Source organism: Emydura macquarii, unplaced genomic scaffold, assembly GCF_026122565.2.
Source record: "Emydura macquarii macquarii isolate MOO-44397 ecotype Brisbane River unplaced genomic scaffold, CSIRO-AGI_Emac_v2 contig_1876, whole genome shotgun sequence".
NCBI lineage: Eukaryota > Metazoa > Chordata > Testudines > Chelidae > Emydura > Emydura macquarii.
In genome coordinates, this window is record NW_027132013.1 from 17,905,475 (window position 1) to 17,926,230 (window position 20,756).

A 20,756-nucleotide genomic window follows, 5' to 3' on the forward strand; every position below is an offset into this window, starting at 1 on the left:
CTGGATAATCTCCATCCAAGAACATTAAAGGAACTAGCATGTGAAATTGCAAGCCCATTAGCAAGGATTTTTAATGAATCTGTAAATTCAGGGGTTGTACTGTATCACTGGAGAATTGCTAACATAATTCTTATTTTCAAGAAAGGAGGGGGCGGGGGAAGTGATCTGGATAATTACGGGCCTATTAGTTTGACCTCAGTAGTATGCAAGGGTGTTAGAAAAAAATTTGAAAGAGAGAAAGTAGTTAAGGACATTGAGGTTAATGGTAATTGGGACAAAATACAACATGGCTTTACAAAAGGTAGATTGTGCCAGAACAACCTGATCTCCTTTTTTGAGAAGATAAGGTATTTTAGACAGAGAGAATATCTAATTTACCTAGATTTCAGTAAGGCATTTGATACGGTTCCACATGGGGAATTAGTTAAATTGGAAAAGATGGGGATTAATAGGAAAATTGGAAGGTGGATAAGGGAGACTACAATGGATCATACTGAAAGATAAACTGTCAGGCAGGAGGGAGGTTACTAGTGGAGTGGCTTGTTTAGCCTAACCAAATGAAGGCTGAGGGGAGAGATGATTGCTCTCTATAAATACATTAGAGGGATAAATACCAGGGAGGAAGAGGAATTATTTAAGTTCAGCACCAATGTGGACACAAGAACAAATGGGTATAAACTGGCCATCAGGAAGTTTAGACTTGAAATTAGACGAAGGTTTCTAACCATCAGAGAAGTGAAGTTCTGGAACAGCCTTCCAAGGGGATCAGTGTGGGGTAAGAAACCTAGCTAGCTTCAAGACTGAGCTTGATAAGTTTATGGAAGGGATGGTATGATGGGACAGCCTAATTTGGTGATTGATCTTTGGCTACTAGCGGTAAATATGCCCAATGGCCTGTGAAGGGATGTTAGATGGGATGGGTTATGAGTTACTACTGAGAATTCTTTCTTGGGTGTCTGGCTGGTGAGTCTTGCCCACATGCTCAGGGTTTAATTGATCACCATATTTGGGGTTGGGAAAACATTTTCCCCGGGGCAGATTGACATAAACCCTGGGGGGTTTTCACCTTCCTCTGCAGCATGGGGTCACTTGCTGGTGGATTCTCTGTACCTTGAAGTCTTTAAATTATTATTTGAGGACTTCAATAACTCAGTCTTAGGTTAGGGGTCCATTACAGGAATGGGTGGGTGAAGTTCTGTGGCCTGCGTTGTGCAGGAGGTCAGACTAGATGATCATAATGGTCCCTTTTGACCTTAAAGTCTGAGTCCAGCATCCCATAGGAACTCTGTGGCAGAGGCACAGATAGACTCCAATTCTCCAGGACAGCATTTAATTGCCTTAACCATGAAAGAATCCTTTCTCTTCCTGCAATCCCCTGCCTCATTCATTATCCACCTTCCAACTTCTGCAACAAATGAGGCAGGGGTCCTACAGACAACAGCTTTCACTACACAAGCCTGATCCAAAGCCTTGAGGTGATAGAGATTCTCAGTTATATGGTGTAATAATATGGGCACAAGTTATTTTTCCCTAATCTCATTCTCAGAAATGGCTGATCTGTTTTTGCGCTGAAAGCTCACCCAAAAAAAGTAGCTTGAGGCAGACACTCAGCATGGAAAATTTTATCCCAAATGACTTCAGTTTTGATAAAATTTTATGATAGAACTATTTGGAATTTTCATCCCACAGAGAATTGCAGGATCTTGACACTGTTTCGTCCCAGCTCTGGAAGAAAAGTCAATCCACAAGCTTTATCAAAACAAAATATTTTCAGAACATTTTGTTTCATTGAAGTTGAAATGTTTTGATTAGATTTATATTTAGAATATAATAGAACACTGAAACATTTCATATCAACTTTAATCTTCTAGAAATGAAATGTTTTGATTTCCTACAAATCTTGACAAAATCCATATGTTCCTGTGAAACATTTCAATTTAATCTAATCAGCATTTTCCAATGGAAAACTGTTCCATAGCTAACTGCACAACCTATCATGCTACTGTCCACAGATGAAACTTGTCTTTTGTATCTACTAAGACAGCATAAGAGTCCAGATCAGTGGTTTTCAACCTTTTTTCATTTGTGGACCCCTAAAAAATTTCAAATGAAGGGGAGGACTCCTTTGGAAATCTTAGACATCGTCTGGAGACCCCCAAGGGTCCATGGAACACAGGTTGAAAACCACTGGTCTAGACTTTGACAGGCAGTTCTGATTACACTGAAGTAAATACAATGGAATGTCCTCTCCGTTCTTCCTCTGCCATTGGATCCCACTCTGCTGTACCAGGGCCTTTCTTGTCATGTTCTAGGGTCTTTCTTACTGCTTCAATTTACTCTAATGTTCTTTATAGTCAAATTAGAAATCTATCTAATAGTGGTGTGTAAAGATCATCCCTCTCCATGAATAATGGTGCCTGTAAGAGACTGATGTGTGCATTGCTGTGTAACATTGCTACATCAGTTTCCTGTATATAACAGTGGGATGGACAACATTCCCAGTCACAAAAGATATTAATAGTACTCTCTTGCTGTGGAATAATGACTAACTTCTGAATATAAGGTGCTAATTAAAATGTATTGCAGAACACTAACCTCTAGGTGTCATTTCACCCATCACTGGAATAGTCACCTAGCTATTTTATGGTATACCTGAGCATTAAACCATCTGGGACAGGCAGTGAAGAATACTGTCACCTGTCGAAACTACACGTGGTATTTATCCAGGCAGGATGTCATAACCCACATTTGGAATCTCTCCCAGATTCTAGGTTAATGCCCTTCAGGGGTGTGCGCAGGAATTTTAACTTGATCCCTTTTGTAGGGGCATGTTCTGTTTTTTTCCACTCCCTCCCCTCCTGCGAACCTGGGAGGAGCTCTCGCTCTCTTCCCCTCTGGCCCCAGGGCCAGAGAAGTTCTGTGCCCCGATGATTATAGGTGGATCCATGCCTCTGGGGTCTTCAACAGCCACAAGTTGTTGTATGGGTGGGTGTTCTGCTTCCTTCAAAAGAAGGCCCCTGTAGCAGCAGAGCACACTCTAATGCTGTGCTGGGGCTCTGAACTTACACTGACTCTGAGAGAAGAGTGCTGCCAGCTGAGTCGCCATTACTGCTTCTGCATCACACAGATGTTCGTGGTCATGTCCCATCCAAATACCCTCATGAATGACAATTCCCTATGTTGGTGAAAAACTCAAAGCCTCTGAAATAGAGGAAAACAAAGAACTGAGTGTCACAGGTGTTCCTTCTGTACCCCAAATAATATTTTATCATTCACATGCACATAACTAGGATTGTGCATGTGCTAATAGTAAATTGATATAAACATAATAGTTGTACCAGAGCTGACCCCTTTAAATCCAACTTAACTCTCTCAGCATTTTTAAAAAATGGTTTGCTCCCTCGAGGGGCGGATCGTACTGCTCTTCAAGGAAGTGTAGCTCTTTTGAGCTGCACTGCTGTGGCTGAGCTATTGCTCCCCGTTAGTTCTCAGTGTGCTGAAGATCTCATTGTAATTTTCCTCCTCACATGTTGTCATATACCCCTCATTTCTAGATGGCCCTCCCCCGCCCCCAACTGCAAAGTGTCGAAAGTAGTGGGTAGTTTTTAAAAAAACCAAAAACCAGATGCACAACATGGCATCCATGGCAAATGTAGCCTTACTGATGAGAGCTGACTAGAGAACAGTTCCAGATGGTATGGCAGTGCTTAAAATACTCTCCCAAACACTAGTTAATGGTTTGCCAATCAACAGGCAATTGAGTTCATGAGCTTATGCCACAGATCAGCAATACTGCTTCAAAAAAGCATTGCAGGGATGAAGGCCGAGCGCTTGGGAAATGAGAGCCAAGAAGATCTCAAGATCCTGTGGAGATTTTAATATTTTGAAGATCTGTTCCTTAAAATGCATTAGGGCAAGTTCTATGGTTACTCTCTGACTCCAGAGAGGATCCATGGCATGTACAGGAGTGGCTGACTGTCTAGTGCCTTCAGTTGAGTAGAAGTGCTGGGTCTGAGAATTTTCTCCCTTTTGTTACTTGGTACAACCCTTAAATGCTGATCACAAATCAGGTACATATGAACACACCTCTGGGAGAAAACATCAGTCCTGAAACTCTCCAGCGGAAGGTCCTGGGTGGTGATCTGAACTGAATGCACCAGAGCACCAGTGAAACGTGCTGGTGTGAAGAGACCTGCCCCAACTGTCACTCTGACCAGGGATGGTTAGTCCTTTTCCAAAGCCAGTTTCCCTCCTCCACCCATGTAATGCTGAGCCACTTATGGGCCGTTGGCATGGGCGAGGTGCTGAGATCCAGTCTCCTTTCCAGACCTGTTCCACAGGTTGAATCTCTCTCACTCTGAGCTCCCTGTTCAATCTCAAGGGAGAAGAAAATCACCTCTCATGGGTAAGGGGCTGGGGCAAAAGAAGCCTGTCTGAAGCCGAGCTGTGAAACCCTCCTGCAGAATATAGAGTGCTGCAGATTCAGCCCCGTCTTTCATCTGTTCCGTCTCCATTAATGAAACTCTGGAGCAATGGCGATGATGGGAAACCAGGGAAGGGGAGTGGTGGGGGAGTAGAAAGGAGGTAGGGAGCAGGGTGGCTCAGCAAGAAGCCCTTCGCTCAGGAACCAACAAGGTTTCCCCGCAGTGAAGGGGAGACGAGGAGGAAAGTAGTGGCAAGTCTTTGACCAACCCCTTACAACGGATGGGTGAGGTTTTTAAAACTAGTTTCCCCGGTTTCTTTCTGTTATACTGCGGTCTGGATCGTCAGCTGGCTTAAATCAACAACCATAGATCCCTTTGACTTCAGTGTCGCTAACCAGATTTACACCAGCTGGGAATCTGGCCTTGCATGTCTATGGGGCCACTACCTAATGTAAGTGTACAACATTTAAAAGCTGTTTTGCTCTCCATTCAGGTTTTGCCCTACTATTTTATACTGTCACCAAAAACTCTAATTAAAAACAAACCAACACAAGGCATTAAAGCAAAATACCCCTAAGGCATTAAAGCAAAGTACCCATGTACTGGTGGTTCTATTTTCATGGGTATGTAACCCTGTATCACCTGTCTAGGGTGCCTATGTAGCTGTGTATTAAAAATTTGAAGTTATAAACAATTGGGCCTTTATGCTAATAGTTGTGTGTGCTATCAAACGTAACAATAGAATACTGCTGCCAACAGTATAGCATGGTAGAAACGACCCCTTTTTTAAAATTAGTGGTTTTATAAAACGCACTGTATGTGCAGTTGTGCATGCTAAAAACTACAACTGTCTAACCTGCATACAGATTACTGTAGTTTTATATATGAATCGGGTAATTGTGCATGGACATGACCAGTTGAATAACTGGCCAATTTTGTGAAGTCACAAATTGTGTGCACCTGAATTTTGGAAATTGAGCCCTACATGTTGTAAGAATTCCTCTTACAATGCAGCATGCAGTCTTCTAGTTGTCAGATTTCACTGTTCTGATTAAAAAGAGGAATCTTTTTTAGAAACGTAGCTTTCTAAGCTGTAGTAACTTTAGAGTCTATAGCGAAAAGCTAGAGTGTAAAAATAACTTGAAGAAAAATTTCAACTATTAGATGACTCCATTTTTAAAATGTTCAGTTTTCGTTGGTTTTCACCATTTTGTGGGGGTTTCTGACTCAGTTTGGACAGTGACACTAGACTGGCCAATAGCAATCATGTTTCACTTTTTGGTTCTCCTGTGCCACTGCCATTCAGTCTGGTTTTTGATGCTGTAGGGGAATATTTCAGTTAAAGGGAGAAAGTTTCCAAGTAACTAAACCACAAAGAAAATGCAGGATACATACGTCAAACCCCCAGTATGACTAGAAAGGTTTTCTAAAAACTTCAAACGCATCTTAAATTTTGGATATGCAACTTGGCAGTGACCCTTTAATACTTGACACTGTCATATTTTACATTTTCTAATTAGCAAAGAAAAATAGTTAGGTGAGGTGATCCTGCTAAAAAATTGTGTTGATGCAAACATAATACATGCCTTGTAAAAATGGACACTTCTATTAAAATCAAACTGGTATGTGTTGATATTAAAGGCACCACCTCATCGGTGCATTGTAGTTGGGGTTATTCCATTGCCAAGGTTGCAAAAATGCTGGCTTGAACCTCTCTGAGCAGTGTGGTGGAGGGGAGGAGAAATCACTAGTGCCTGGTGATTTCTAAATAAGAAGGAAATCTTGTCCTTCATCCTGTATTTGCCCAACAATTTGAGTTGATGTTCTTCGAACACTGAGAAAGAGGGATGCCTTGTCAGCGATGGGATCTTAAATCCCATGTTGAAATAAATTCTTGATCTCTAAACACTGACTTAAAATTACTGACTTGTTTATAAACCAAACTTTAAAAGGTGGTAACTTCATTCCCTGTTTGGTCCAAACTCACACCTCGTTTAACTGCACGATTAGGAATATTGTTTGAAATATTGTTTGAAAATCAAAGTGGGTATGTGGTGGTGGTAGGACTTGTCTGATGGTAAGGGAGTCTAAGAGCCTATGCTAGAGAAATTTTTACCATGATAACAATTTGTTCCCACTAGCACGCTAATACCACACATCACGCATCCACCCACCCAGAGAAGTGGTCCATCCTTGGTTGTATTTGTGCCAATGTGAATGAATGTTGTTCGTGTGCTAACACCAGTTTAGATGCCATCTAGACTTGCTTAGTTTCTCTTCTGAATTTGAACCTAGTGAATAACCTGCTGATATAGGTTTTGTCTCTGCATAATGCTGCTAGTTAAATACAGCAAATCAAATAAGTTTGCAGACCTTTGTGTTCATCCACTGAGCATGAAAGAGCTTCAGTTATCATGTGACAAACTTTTTGGCATCCTTCTCTTCCTCTCCCTTTGTGTGCAGGTCACCATTACCTATGCAAACCTGTTAGCTTAGTCGGGTTTTTTTGTGAAACATAATTTGAAAGCGTGGTTACAATTAAAAAAATTTAAAACATAGGCTATAGCCACACCACCTGGTTTTGTGGTGCTATCAGAGATTGCATGTGAAATACAGTAGGTTGTGTTGGACTTGTCTAGGAAATCTCTAGGCAATACATGGGTGTTGCCAGTGGTCTTGTCTGTAACGCTCTTCCCTCTGTACTGAAACAACTAGGATGGTGTTAGAATATACTTTGCTACAGGGATCCTCTTTCAGATAAGTAATACCAAGCTCCTTATTAATGGCCTTTTTCACAAGAAGAGGGATGTTAACACTGATGCACTCTGCTGGAATCTAAGCAGGAGAGCTGCATACCGTCTTCCTAGAAATGCTCTTTGCATTTTCATTCAGAAAGAGGGTTTTTCACTTTCTTTGCAAAGGTGCTGGGTAATTCAGTCATCGTGTGTATAACGATAGCACAGAGAGGACCAAACTGAGATCTGGGCTTCATTGTGCTAAGCACTGTACAATGGGAGAGAAGGCACATGGATACACAGGGAGGTGAAATGATTTGCTCAAGGTCACGCAGCACGTCAGTGGCAGAGCTGGGAATAGAACTCCTGACTCCAAATCCAGTGCTCGATCAGCTAGATAATATTTCTCTGGGTCGTGTTGCTGCTAAAACTGCATCTTTTCATCCCAGAGGTGGCTGTACTTCAGTTTGAATAGTTAATTTGCAAAATGCTTTGGGAGGAGAGATTGTATTTGCATAGAATCTATTAAAAATCAAATTCCAGGGCTGCCGTTTGCAAACCCCAGAGGACCTTCATTCTCCTATTCAAGCACCTTCATAAGAATGGGTTGGTTTGGAAACATTGGTCCAGATCTTCATCAAAGCTGACTTTTTATAATAGGGACATCTTGTTTTTCCCTGCATCTTCCAGATCTAGTATGCTCTTTTCACATGTTAAAATACTTCCTGGCTGCCAATGCTGGAAATTCAGCCCAGCATCTGAGAATCCAGCTGGGCTCTTTCTGCCTCTTAATTCAGCACCAGTAAATTGACAATTGAAGCTTAACTGATGTGCAAGGCAGAGCAGAATCCCAATCATGATCCCTTGGCTATATTGGATCTTCAGAACCAATAGGGAGTGTGTGCATGTGAGATTTTCAGTGAAACAAGCAAGTGTGATTCAGATACAAGATCTCTAAGGCACTTCAGAAATTAGCGTTGGTCTATCTATCCGGTCTTACTGCATTGTCAGCATCATCGCAGGCTTGTCTGCTTCTGCCTCAAGGACCATAGGATTTTCTTCCATGCCACTCCTCCGGCATGGAACTCTACCCTCAAATGAATCTCCAAAAGCCCCTACCTCCTCCTACTTCAAATCCCTCCAAGATCCAGTTCCACTGTGGTGCCTTCAGAATGCTGCCAATAGATGAATGGCTAGAGAGGTGTCCAGCCAAGACTATGGATACTGGCATGGCGATCTCACGTTTGCAAGAGGTTGTGTATTTTAATAGCATTACATAGATTGGCTATGTTTGCAAACACAGTTTTTGCGTAACTGTTACCCCACCCATACGGTTCCACTCACATGTGCGTGCAAATACCCATTTGTCGGTCGGGTCTGAGATTTGGATTGTAAACTTGTTGCTGTGGAGATCTCTTCTATACATGTATACAGTACAGTGGAGTCTCAATCCTGATCACTGGCTTTGCAGTGCTACAGTAATACAAACGTCAATCAGAGGGTCCAATTCTGCCATCCTTTCCCTGAGAAGCATCCTAGAAATGGGGCTCCATGGTGAAAGAGCTGCTACTCCATATACGTAAGGGTGGCAGAATCTGGCTCCACAGAGCAGATACGTTGTTGAGTAAGAAGTTGCAGTTTTCAGTCCTCTTCCAAACTCTACCAGCAGCACTGTGCGTGGTTTTTGAAATAAATGTAAACGCTAACCAATCCTGTGTCTTTGCAGGGCAGAGGAAAGTTTTCTTTGTGACCCTGCAGGTGATGGGTTTAAGGCTTATCAGGTATAATATTTGTTTACCCTTTGTCACAGGATAAGCTGGGCCTGCCAGGGGTTGAGCTTCCAGATGCTGCCATCACCTGATTCAAGCACAGGCCAGAGTTGAGGCCTTAACCCCTTAGAGGCCCAGCTCACTCTGTGACACTTTCCTTTAGCAACAGTGTGACTGACTTATTTCTGATGCAGGAGGGATACGTTGCATCCCATCCTCAAACCAGGTTGTAATCAATGCAGGAGTTGCCCTTTAGGAAAGAGCTGGTGATAGCACATTCTTGCCTGGAGGACTCTTCTGAAGGAGGGAAACTTCATCTGGCAACTAGTGCTGTTTGTGTCGTGTTAGCAGAGACTCCCTGAGGGTGTGCTCATTTGGGACACTCCATTGCAGCTGTGATTCTACCCCTTCTGCTGCCAGCATTGCTGGATATGGGACCTGTGCAGGCTGGCTCTAGGCCATCCGGGGGTGGGGGGTTATGAGTGTCTTGCACTAATGCAACCGCCACCTCTGGTGTAGCTTCCACCACTTCAGACCTTGACTCTAGCATTTGTTGTTAGAAGCCAGGGTTACCTGGGGTGAATGTAGCTAAATGTTGTTGCCCATAAAATTTGCCACTCCTTACAAAAGTGGGCAGTGGTTGTCATTTTGAGCTCCTGCATCCTCCTTCCAGGGGATGTTACAATTGCCTAATGGTTGTCGTTCTAATGTACAGATAAAGATAGTGTGGGGGGGGGGGGGGGAGGGACGGGGGAGAAGTCTTACTGCATGGCATCGCATTGCATCTTTGCACAGCTGAATGTAGCCTTTAGCTATCTCTGGGAAGCCAGTTTTAAAATCAGAGTGGATTTTTGGTTCCCTTTGCAGATGCTGGCCAAAGTAAGTGTCGATTAGAGAGGACTCAAGCGCTGGAGCAGGCAAAGAAGCCCCAGGAAGCGGTCTTCATTCCAGAATGCAATGAGGATGGATCATTCACACAAGTAAGCCTTCAGTCAGCCTATGGCTATTGCTGTTTCCTCTGGCTGTAAGGAATTATCTACTAATATGTGACCAAGGGGAATGATGACAAGGTGGTAAAAAATATACAGTAGTGAGTGGGCTATCACCCCCCTGACTTGGCGATCAAAAGTCCTTGACAGCTGATAGCTGTCTGGCCTCTGCCAAACATGGTGTTGGTGTTGGTCACTCCTCTACCTAAAGGACAAGCATATACATCAGTATGCGCCTTCATCATGATTTGCATGAATTAGCTCCCTTGTTAAGTCTCATTACAGACTAAGGACTTAATGTGCTATGAGACTTAGCTCCATGGTCATTCCTCCAGGTCTGGGCTGAGGCTCACTGACACACTTCCTCTGCTTCTGCTCAGACGGCATCTGTTCAGGTGAAAGAGGGCTGGTCTCCAGAGTGGTCAGTGCAGCATCTTTTGTTGGCCCAATATTCACTTGAAAAAACCCACTTCTAAGGGCTAGCCCTGCTTAGTGCTTTAAAATCCTACATCATGTGGGAGCAAATGATAGTGGGGATTTCCAGTGTTGTCTTCCTGTATGTGATGAGGGAAAAGGCCCATGCAGTAGTGGTCCCTCAAGCATCCAAATGGGGTGATCTCCACTTGCTAGACCTTACTGATGTGCTGGAACTGCAGATTGTCTGATAGGCAAATGCCTTTAATTTAAGGAGAAGCTGGTTTGGGAAAGCACCTGCTTCTTGCTGCTAAAAACTCGACAATCTTCAGCTCTCTGTGAAATGTGAATGCATTGATACCAAACTCTGTTTCAAAGCGTGACCTTCCCAAATGGTTGAGTTGGGAGTGGTGCTATTAGCTTCCCCTCCAGTGCCAAACAGTTTTCCTGACCAAGAGGGAAGGCTGCCATGGCGTGGATTTTCAGAGGAAGAGTGGTTTGGGGAGATTAAAAGAGCATCAAGACTAAATTTTTTTCCCGGTACTCTTGTATACCAGTGCCTGGAGTGGCTCTTGCAATGGCCACTGAAAGGAACTGTGCTGCATACTAGTGGCTAGGGAGATAAAAGGGAGCCATGTGCCGTTTTCTCTTGAGCTGGGTAAATGGGATGGGTGAATAATCTCTTGGACTTGACATAGGAATTGGTAGTGCTAATCCTGCCTTTGTGACCTTGCCCAAATTGCACAACCTCTCTGCATTAGTGTAGCAAGGTGCTGGGGAGGGGAGGGGGGGGTGAACCCCTGGCCAGCCCCCTGTCAGTCTAGCCTCTATAACTGAGGGGCAGCAGAGCTGGTTAGCTGGGTGGTGGCCTGATTACCTGAGGGGAGGCAGCTATCAGTCTTGCCCAGGCTTGATCAGGCAGTGGGCAGCAGCTGCCCCTCTGACCCAGTAGGGGTTATATGCTGGCCCAGAAGGGAAGAGGGGGGCAGGAAGAGTATGTGGAGGCTTTACCCATCTTCCTGAACAGCCTCCGAGACTGCTGGCTGAAGCAAGGCACTGTAATCCGGTGGGAATTCATGTACTCTTTGTAAATAAAAGCACTGGTGACTGCAAATCAAAGGGTCTTCAAGTCCTTTGTTGGCCAGAGCGGAACCAAAGCAGAGGGGCTGTGGCAGAGGAACTCCTCACAATTAGTTTCCCCTTGGGTAAAATTAGGATAGAATTTCCCTGCTACGTAGGGATTTGAGGAGTAATTAATTACTACGTATAAAATGCTTTTATACATCAAAAGTCTAAATACTATTTAATATAGGCTTAAAAATGATGAGATGAAGAGGGTTTTTTTTTTTTTTTTTTTTTTTTTTTTTTTTTGGACCAGTTCAAACAGTCTGGGGTGCCTTGGGGAAGAGGAGAGAAAGGAGTCCCCTTGCAATCTTCATTCCACCCCCCCATCTCCCCAGCCAAATGAGATCCTTAAAGATACAAAGTTAGTTTTTTTCCTAATTTATTTTCCCCCACCCTCACCTGCCTCTGTCAGTTGCATTTTTCTATGGTAAAGTGGGAGCAATCTTATTCATCCTGTCAAGTTCCTGGCAGGAATGTTCGTTTCTTTTTTTTCCCCTCATCCTCTTTTCCTAAACAGTTTGCTGATGCAACATCCCATTTGTGTACAATGTGCCTTGCTTCTAGGAAAGGTGGGAAATGGGGAGTGAAATGGTGGGTGTTTTTTTCCCATCTCATCACTTTCTCATACAATCATTAAGATTTGGTCTTGTGCAGAGATATATGGATTATGTTGGTGTGGACTATTTACAAAACATGGCAGAGTGGATTAATGAAATGTTTTGTGGTGAAATCTTTTGGTTCTTTCACTCCCCTCTTCTTTCTGGAGCTGAATTGCCACATGTATCCCCTATCCGTTGTCCTTCAACATCTAGAGATTAAAATATCGGAGGAGAGGATGGAATTTCTGCCCTAACTGCTGGAATAAGAGACCTGTTGATGGACAGTCCTTTGTTCTCAAACTGAGTTTTGTTAAGTACATGGGTGATGGTAGCTGGAGAGTTCTTGGGTGACCTGCTTCAACATTCTTTGTACAGTACTTGGTCCTAAACATAAGAATGGCCATACTGGGGTAGACCAATGGTTGGGCTAGTCCAGTAACCTGTCTACCGACAGTGGCCAATGCTAGATGCATCAGAGGGAAAGAACAGAACAGGGCAATTGAGTGATCCTCTTTGGTCCACTCCCAACTTCTGGTAGTTGGAGGCTTAGGACTCCCAGAGCATGGGGTTGCATCTCTGATCATCTTCACTAATAGCCATTGATGGGCCTATCCTTCATGCATTTATCTAATTCTTTTTTTAACCCAGTTTACTTTGCCCATCACAACGTCCCCTGGCAATGAAATGAGTTCCTCAGGTTGACTGTGCGTTATATCAAGAAGTACTTGTTTTTGTTTTAAACCTGTTGCTTATTAATTTCATTGGGTGACTCCTGGCTCTTGTGTTGTGTTATGTGAAGGGGTAAATAACACTTTCTCCACACCAGTCATGATTTTTATAGACACCCCCCACCCTCCCACCCTAGTAGACTCTTTTCCAAGATGAACAGTCCCAGTTGTCTTAATCTCTCCTCCTATGGAAGCTGTTCCAGTCCCTTAATCATTTTTGTTGCCCTTTGTACCTTTTTCATTTCTAATATCTTTTTTTTGAGATTAGGGTGACCAGAACTGCATACAGTATTCAAGGTTTGGATTTACCATAGATTTATATACTGGCATGATATTTTCTATCTTCTTATCTATCCCTTTCCTAAGGGTTCCTAACATTGCTAGCTCTTTTGACTGTTGCTGCACGTTGGCCAGATGTTTTCAGAGAACTATCCATAATGACTCCAAGATCTTTCTTGAGTGGTTAGTTAACTGAGACTCCATTTTATATATATAGTTGGGATCGTTTTCCACTGTGTATTACTTTGACAGATGAAATTCAGTGTTGATAGATATCATTTGTTGCCCCAGTTTTGTGAGACCCCTTTGTAATTCTTTGCAATCTGCTTTGGACTTAACTATCTTGAGTAACTTTGTATCATCTGCAAATTATATCCTCACTGTTTGCCCCTTTTTCCAGATAACTTTTGATTATGTTGGACAGCAGTGGTCCTTGTTCAAATCCCTGGGGGACACTGCTATTTACCTCTCTCCATTCTGAAAATAGACCATTTATTCCTATCCTTCGTTTCTTGTCTTCTTAACTAGTTATTGATCCATGAGAGTACCTTCTCTCTTATTCCGTCACTGCTTAAGAGTATTTGGTGAGGGTTCTTGTGAAAGGCTTTCTGAAAGTGTAAGTACACTATATCTACTGGATCACCTTTGTCCACATGCTTGTTGACCCCCTCAAAAATTATAGTAGATTGGTGAGACATGATTTCCATTTACAAAAGTCATGTTGATTCTTCCCAAGCAAATTGCATTTATTTGTGTGTATGTGTGGGGTGGGGGGGGGGGGGTGTAATTCTGCTCTTTACTATAGTTTGAACCAATTTGCCTGGTACTGAAGTTTGGCTTACCAGCCTGTAATTGCCAGGATCACCTATGGAGCCATTTAAAAAAATTGGCATCATAGTAGCTATCCTCCCATCATTTGGTATAGAATCTGATTTAACTAATTTATATACAACACTTAATAGTTCTGCAATTTTTGCATTTGAGTTCTTTCTGAACTCTTGGGTGAATACTATCTGGGCCTAAGGACTTATTCCTGTCTGACTAATCAATTTGTTCCAAAGCCGCCTCTATTGACACCTCAAACTAGGATAGTTCCTCAGATTTCTCACCTAACAAGAATGGCTCAGGTGTGGGAATCTCCCTCACATCCTCTGCAGTGAAGATTGATGCAATGAATTCATTTAGCTTCTCAATAATGGCCTTATCTTCCTTGAATGTTCCTTTACCACCTCAATTATACAGTGGCCCCACTGATTTGTCTGGCAGAATTCCTTCCTCTGTTGTACTTAAAGTAAGAGCAAAAAATTGTTTTGTCTTTTGCTAGTTGCTCTTCAAAATCTCTTTTGGCCTGCCTAATTATCTTTTACACTTGACCTGCCAAAATGTATGCTGCTTTCTATTTTCCTTAGGATATGACTTCCTATTTTTAAAGGATGCCTTTTTGCCTGTTACTTTTACTTTTGCTTTTTTAAAAACAATTTTCATGTTGCTTGCAGGTATTTTTCTCTTGTGAGTGTTCCTCTTAATTTCTGCTTAACTGGCTTCCTCACTTTTGTGTAGTTCCCCTTTTTGAAGTTAAGTGCTACTGTGGTGGGCTTCTTTAGTATTTTCCCTCTAAATGGATGTTGCATTTAATTACCATATTGTTGCTATTACTGAGCAGTTCAGCTATATTCATCTCCTTGCACTAGATCCTGTGCTCCACTTCGGACTAAATCAGGAATGATCTCCCCTTAAGGGGTCCAGGACTAACTGCTCTAAGAGACGGTCATTAATAGTTTCTAGAAACTGTCTCAGCATCCTGTCCTGAGGTGACGTACCCAGTCAATATGGGGATAGTTGAAATCTCCCATTATTATTGCTCTATTCATATAGCCTCTTTAATCTCCCAGAGCATTTCACAATCACCATCCTGATCAGGTGGTCAGCAGCACATTCCTACTGCTATATTGTTACTATTCAAGCATTGAAGTTCTATCCATAGAGATTTTATGGTCCAGTTTGTCATTTACTATATTTGACTATACACTTTCTCCTATAGTGTCACTCCCCCACCAGCACAACCTACTCTTCCATTCCTGTGTATTTTGTACCTTGGTATTACCATTTCTCATTGATTATCATCGTTCCACCAAGTTTCTGTGATACCTATTTTATCAATATCCTCTGTTAATAACAGGCACTCAAGTTCACCTCTCTTAGTATTTAGACTTCTAGCATTTGAATGCAAGCACTTATAAAATTTGTCATTTTTTATTTGTCTGCCTTGGTGTGATGTAATTGAATGGGACTTTTTCATTTGACTGTTTCTCTTTAATTCCTGCCCGTACTTTATCAGCTTCTATCCTTTCCTAGAATATACAGAATCCCCATTAATAGATCCCCCCCCTCTCGGATGTCTATGTCCAAAATGTGTGCTCCTCCGCACCTATCAGCTTTCCTCCGTCCTTAGTTTAAAAAACATGAACATGAAGTTGCTTGCAATCCTTGTGTCCTGAAAAGAGGCTCCATGCGATAGTGTTGCATGTCTCTCACCAAATACGATACAGATGGATTAATCTTAATCACTTGCAAAGGGATCAGACCCCACTTTTTTTAACCATAATCAAAATGTGTAACAGACATTAACTGAAATTATTATGACCACTTAAGCTATGAGGCACTGCGTTCCACGTGGCAACCAGAGGTGCTTTTTTTTTTTTTTTTTTTTAAACTTGGACTAGTCACAAACCTTGGAACTCTATTGAATTTGGGATGTTACACAATATTCAGTTATGTTTGCTTAGATGCAAATAGCTGGCTCTATTTTGCTTTTGTTTGCACAAATATTCTGTTTTGCACCTCTTGGAGCCATGTCACTTGCTGGGAAAGCAGTTTCCACTACAAACACCTCTCCTATAACATAGCATACAAATGAATTTCACTTTTCACTAAAAATCAGCAACAAACTGTTTTTCAGCATTTCAGAGTGGGGCAGCTTGTCATCCTGAGGAGTAGGCCATTACACTCCCAAAGCTCTCCTCCTTCTGGTGTTCAATCTCCACACTTCCACTTAGGGTGGGAGGCTATCATGTCTGGGGTCTTGTGTGTTGAAGGGAGAAGAAGCAGAATTGTTTTTGCTCTGGCCCTAGACTAAATGGAACTGCTTAAGAGTTTATTCCAAGCCTAACACCAAATCTGTGCATGTGAACTGGTGCATGCACACCATGAAGTTCAATAGGAAGGTTGTGTTCCCCAGTGGATTTTAATTATAAAGGCCCCCCCCCCCCCCCAACCTTCTTTGCCTCTGAAGGATTCAGTACCATTCAAATGACCACTAGGAGAAGAGGAAAGTTTTCTCCTTTTAATTTAATTTTTACGGTAATGGTGACTAATCCCACCCCTATACAGCAGGTCTGTTTTTAAAAACAAACAAACAAACAAAACCAGTATGTTGCCTTACCTGGAAAGTGCTTTACTGTTTCTCTAATAATTGGGATCACTGAATTTCTGATTGCAGAAATAGGGGATGACACTTGAAAAAGTCCCCCCAAAAGGCATTTCATTAGAATTTGGTAAGACAGTTTTTCTAATGCAAATTTTACTAGGCTACTTTAGCATATTTATCATGGTTAAACAAATACCCTTAGTTTTTTTAAAAAAAAAAAAAAAAAAAAAAAACTAACATTTGAAATTCTTAGGTGGGCTTTTAAACTGGGTACCCAATAATACAAATATTCTAGCCAAAGGTATCTAAAAAGCATGCATTGTTCTTTCTATACTGTTTGCTTGCTTTTTGCATTTCACTTGTCTTGGACAATGAAACTAGATTAGCCACTTTTACTTATTCATTTTTACAGGATCACTTTCTGCATCTCCTGCAGTAATGCAAGGCTGTTATGTTTGGGTTTCCAACATTGCATAGGGAGGTCTGAATTCAATACCCAATTTTTTCATTTAACTAAAGTCCATGATAATTTATTTCTAGCCATATTAGTTTTACAAGCCTTTTTTAAAAAAAGCTATATTTGGGGGCTTGAGGGCTTAATTCTTTTAAGGAAGTCTCTAAGATCAGTAGGAGGATGAGGGATACAGTGGAGGCTTATTGTAAATAGGAGTTTGCAACACAGCTGCAAACTCTTTTTAAAGTGAGACCGGAATTGGACTCTGGGAGCAGGACCTCAGTTATTTGGGAGAAGCACTACAGGCTGCTGCAGCAGAGGGAAATATCTTGGTTTGGGAGCACTCGCCTATCTAGCCCTCTGTGCTAGAGGAGTTCAGATTAGCAGAAGGGGTGAAGAAGAAAATGGTTCCTCTGGCTTGAATGGTAGTTGAGGGTACTTTGCACCTTGGAGAATTGGGCACTGCAGGTGGGTATCCTGCTGGCAAATACACGGGGCGGTGGTGGTATATCCACCATAAAATGCAGTTGTGGTCATTGGTGGCTATCCGGAAGGTAGAGAGGCTAGAGCCCTTTAATTAAGGCCTCTCCAGTTGAAAACAGTGGTTTGATGTTGATGTGAACATGGAGAGAACTGATACTCAGATGCGTGAGAGGGGAATATGTTGCAAAAGCACCAAAAAGTGGCTCAGGAAGCTGGATTTTCCCATCATAAACCATAGTTCATATGAGAGACTTTTTTTCCTAAAAAGCTATTGAAGCAGAATGAGGAATGCAGAACAATAGCTCTTGCTATTTAATCCATGGATGATGTGCAGGCAGTTTGAGGATGGAGATAATGGGTGAAGTAAGAAGGGCAGGGGAAATGCCTGAATGATAATATGCTCAGTTCTATTATCTCATTGTTGCCCCCTTACAGAGCTCCTTGTCTAACCCATCTAGCATCCTTGACACTTTAACCTTCAGAGCTGGGTTCAGATAGCGTCAGTTAACTTGTGTGCCAATCTAAATAAGTTTCTTGATGATTTATTGACTTGTTGATTTTTGTTCGTGAGACAAGTCCCATGGAATGATTCATTGTGATTGGCAGATTCTTTACAGGAAGGGACTAGAATCAAGAACAAGCTGAGGTGGGTGAAGCTGCGATTCAGAATTGAAGGACTGAAAAAAATGCAGGGAAAAGGAGCAGGGCTGGAATAGAAGTGAGGTGATTGTGACACATCCCAGGGGGGCAAGGCACCTTGTCACCACGTGTCCTTAATGTGAGGGAGCCTGATTTGGACCAGCTCCCTGAAACCACCAACCTCTGGCAACACAAGCACTGCCTTCCAGGCCTCTCTCTGAACAGGGTGGAGATAGGTATGCACCAAAACCTGAGTCCTCTGAATTTGCCCTGCTCCACTGAACACTCACAGAACTGTGACTCATGATTCCCAAAGGAATAGTACATCCCAGCTTGCAAGATTCAACTTGGGATCACTAGTCTACTTCACATACAGCACTTGGAGCTGGAGATAAATATAGGTATAGACCATAAAAACAAGAATAAGTTTATCATCCAAGAACACAGATTCAAGTGAGAGAGTAAGACTAGTGGAAAGAAATGATTACATATAAAACAAAATCACATCAGGCTTTCCAGAGCCTAAACTTACACCACCAGGCATTCGTGCCTCCTACAAGTCAGCTTAACCCAAGTCCTTTCCCAGGCATTTTCAACCAATTTTGGCTTAGATCCCTCTTACTAAAATAAGCCCCCTAGCAGCTTGTTTTCACAGATTGAAGGAATACCTGGGAGTACATCTGCACCTCAGATTTATTTTAAAAGTTCATTGTCTTACCCAAAACAGGATAATCCCTGCTGTTATCCTGTCCCTGCAATCTTCTGATTAGCATTTTGCTCAGACTGTAAATGGGTGTCCATTGTAACCCATACAATATTCAATTTGCATATGACCCACCAGAGTGAGATAAGTGTCTCTCTTCTCCCATGCCTGCCAGGGGCATGTGGATCATCTTTTCGTGACTTGCCTTAACTCAGACTTAGATAACAATTTTTAGTATATATACATAACTTCTCTTCACACATTTTCCATACAGACCTCTCTCAGGGATTTTGATGTTCAGTGTGATGTAGGCTTTCATTAGAGACTTACCTGACATGCTTTGGAAGACTAGTAGGTAGATGCCCAGACCTAGGGAATCTCTAACTCTTCGGTACCACTGTGTGCCCTCTGCCAGTTGGCATCAAGAAGTCCTTGGGTCACAGTGATGTAATGGAGTATTGGGAGCTGCAGGAGGAATCCAGGACTGAAATAATAGCAGGTGCTGCAGGCCTGGATTGATATGCCTTTTCAGAGCTATGTGAAGGAAGATGACACACAGGATACAGCAGCTCTATACCCTGCTTAAGCCGTTGCCATGTTCTCCTACTTCTATAAATACTAACAACTTGCTTGAAGCTGGAAATAGCCATTATGGGAAGTGGGAGGGAGGCAAGGTGAGGCCATAAATTCAAAAACCAGGTAGAGAATTCTTCACATGGAGAATGCTTTCCACTGTAAACATTAAGGACCATATCCTCAGCTTGTGTAAATGGGTATGGCTGGAAGTCAGTTGACCTACACCAATTTATACCACCTAGGGATCCGGTCCTAAATTCCTTACCTTCTGGCACCATCTATCTTTAGGTACTTCTGTTACCCCCATCACTGTAGTATCTGGCCACCTTAGACTTTTAATATATTTATCCTCACAACACCCCTGTAAGGTAGGGAAGTGCTTTGATCCCCATTTAACAGATGGGGAGCTGCATCAGAGAGTCTGTTACTTGCAGAAAGTCACACAGGAAGTCTATAGTAGAGCAGGGAAGTGAACTTGGTCTCCAGGGTTCCAGACTAGTGCCCTAACCACTGGGCAATCCTTATTTCAGACATGAGTAAAGTGTGTTTGCTTGGAAGGAGGCAATTGCAACCAAAAGAGGTATTTCTTTTATTGATTCGTGGAGCACAGTTACAAGAAGGACTGAGCATGCTCAGATGAACTTGCATTCATCACTCTTGCCACAAAGAGCATGAGAGAACCTTTCTGTGATGATCTGGGCTCATCTTTCAGCTGATGTCTATTGGTTTCCTCTCCAGAGCCTAGTGCATTACAAGCATTGGTGAAGGAACCCATCTCAACATTCAGAGGTTCAGCCATAAGCGATCCAGATTTTTGGATGCATATTTTAGAGCAGTCTGAAAGTTAGGTGTATCCAGTCAGCCCAGAAATACCACAGAAAGTCTCTCATAATATTTCAGTACTTATGGCCCTGGTCCCATTTGGAACCCAGAATGCTGAGGTACTGAAAACTGTAATATAATGGTCAAGAAAGTAGGAAATGGATTAACTTTTGAGTTTCAGACAAAAGTCATCCTAGCTTTTAGTCCTAACTGGTTCACCTGTTTCTAATCACAAAGGAAGGTATAACACACAATTGCAGAAAGCTGAGTTGCTTTGAACAACATGAACTTCCATGTATCACTTTTCTCTCATGGGTCCAGTTTGACTCTGTGATATTCAGGAGGTCCTCAGGTAGTGCCTCTTCTCTGTCTCTGCTGTGATCAAGAGAAATCCATGCTACCAGGGTATAGACTGTAGTGCAGCTACTTGGTCTGGTTCTGTTAAGTCAGCTCTGTCGCCACCACAAGCCAGGATGGTCTTTACTGCAGTCAGCACTGCACTCCTGCTGTGAGTTCAGTCTGGTTCAGTACCAGAGAATTGCTCCACACGAGGTTCAGAACCTCCAGCAAAACAGGACCCTCTGACAGAG

The 20,756-nt window shown here is 42.4% G+C and overlaps 1 protein-coding gene across 3 annotated transcripts in view; it reads left to right on the forward strand.

Annotated features, from left to right (window-relative positions):
- SMOC1 (SPARC related modular calcium binding 1) overlaps positions 1-20,756 on the forward strand; it is a 184,405-nt gene that overhangs the window by 67,045 nt on the left and 96,604 nt on the right. For all 3 annotated transcript variants that reach the window (XM_067557820.1, XM_067557821.1, XM_067557822.1), the window contains exon 3: positions 9,796-9,908. In XM_067557820.1, coding sequence (XP_067413921.1) covers positions 9,796-9,908 — 113 coding nt within the window. The remainder of the gene's footprint in view (positions 1-9,795; positions 9,909-20,756) is intronic.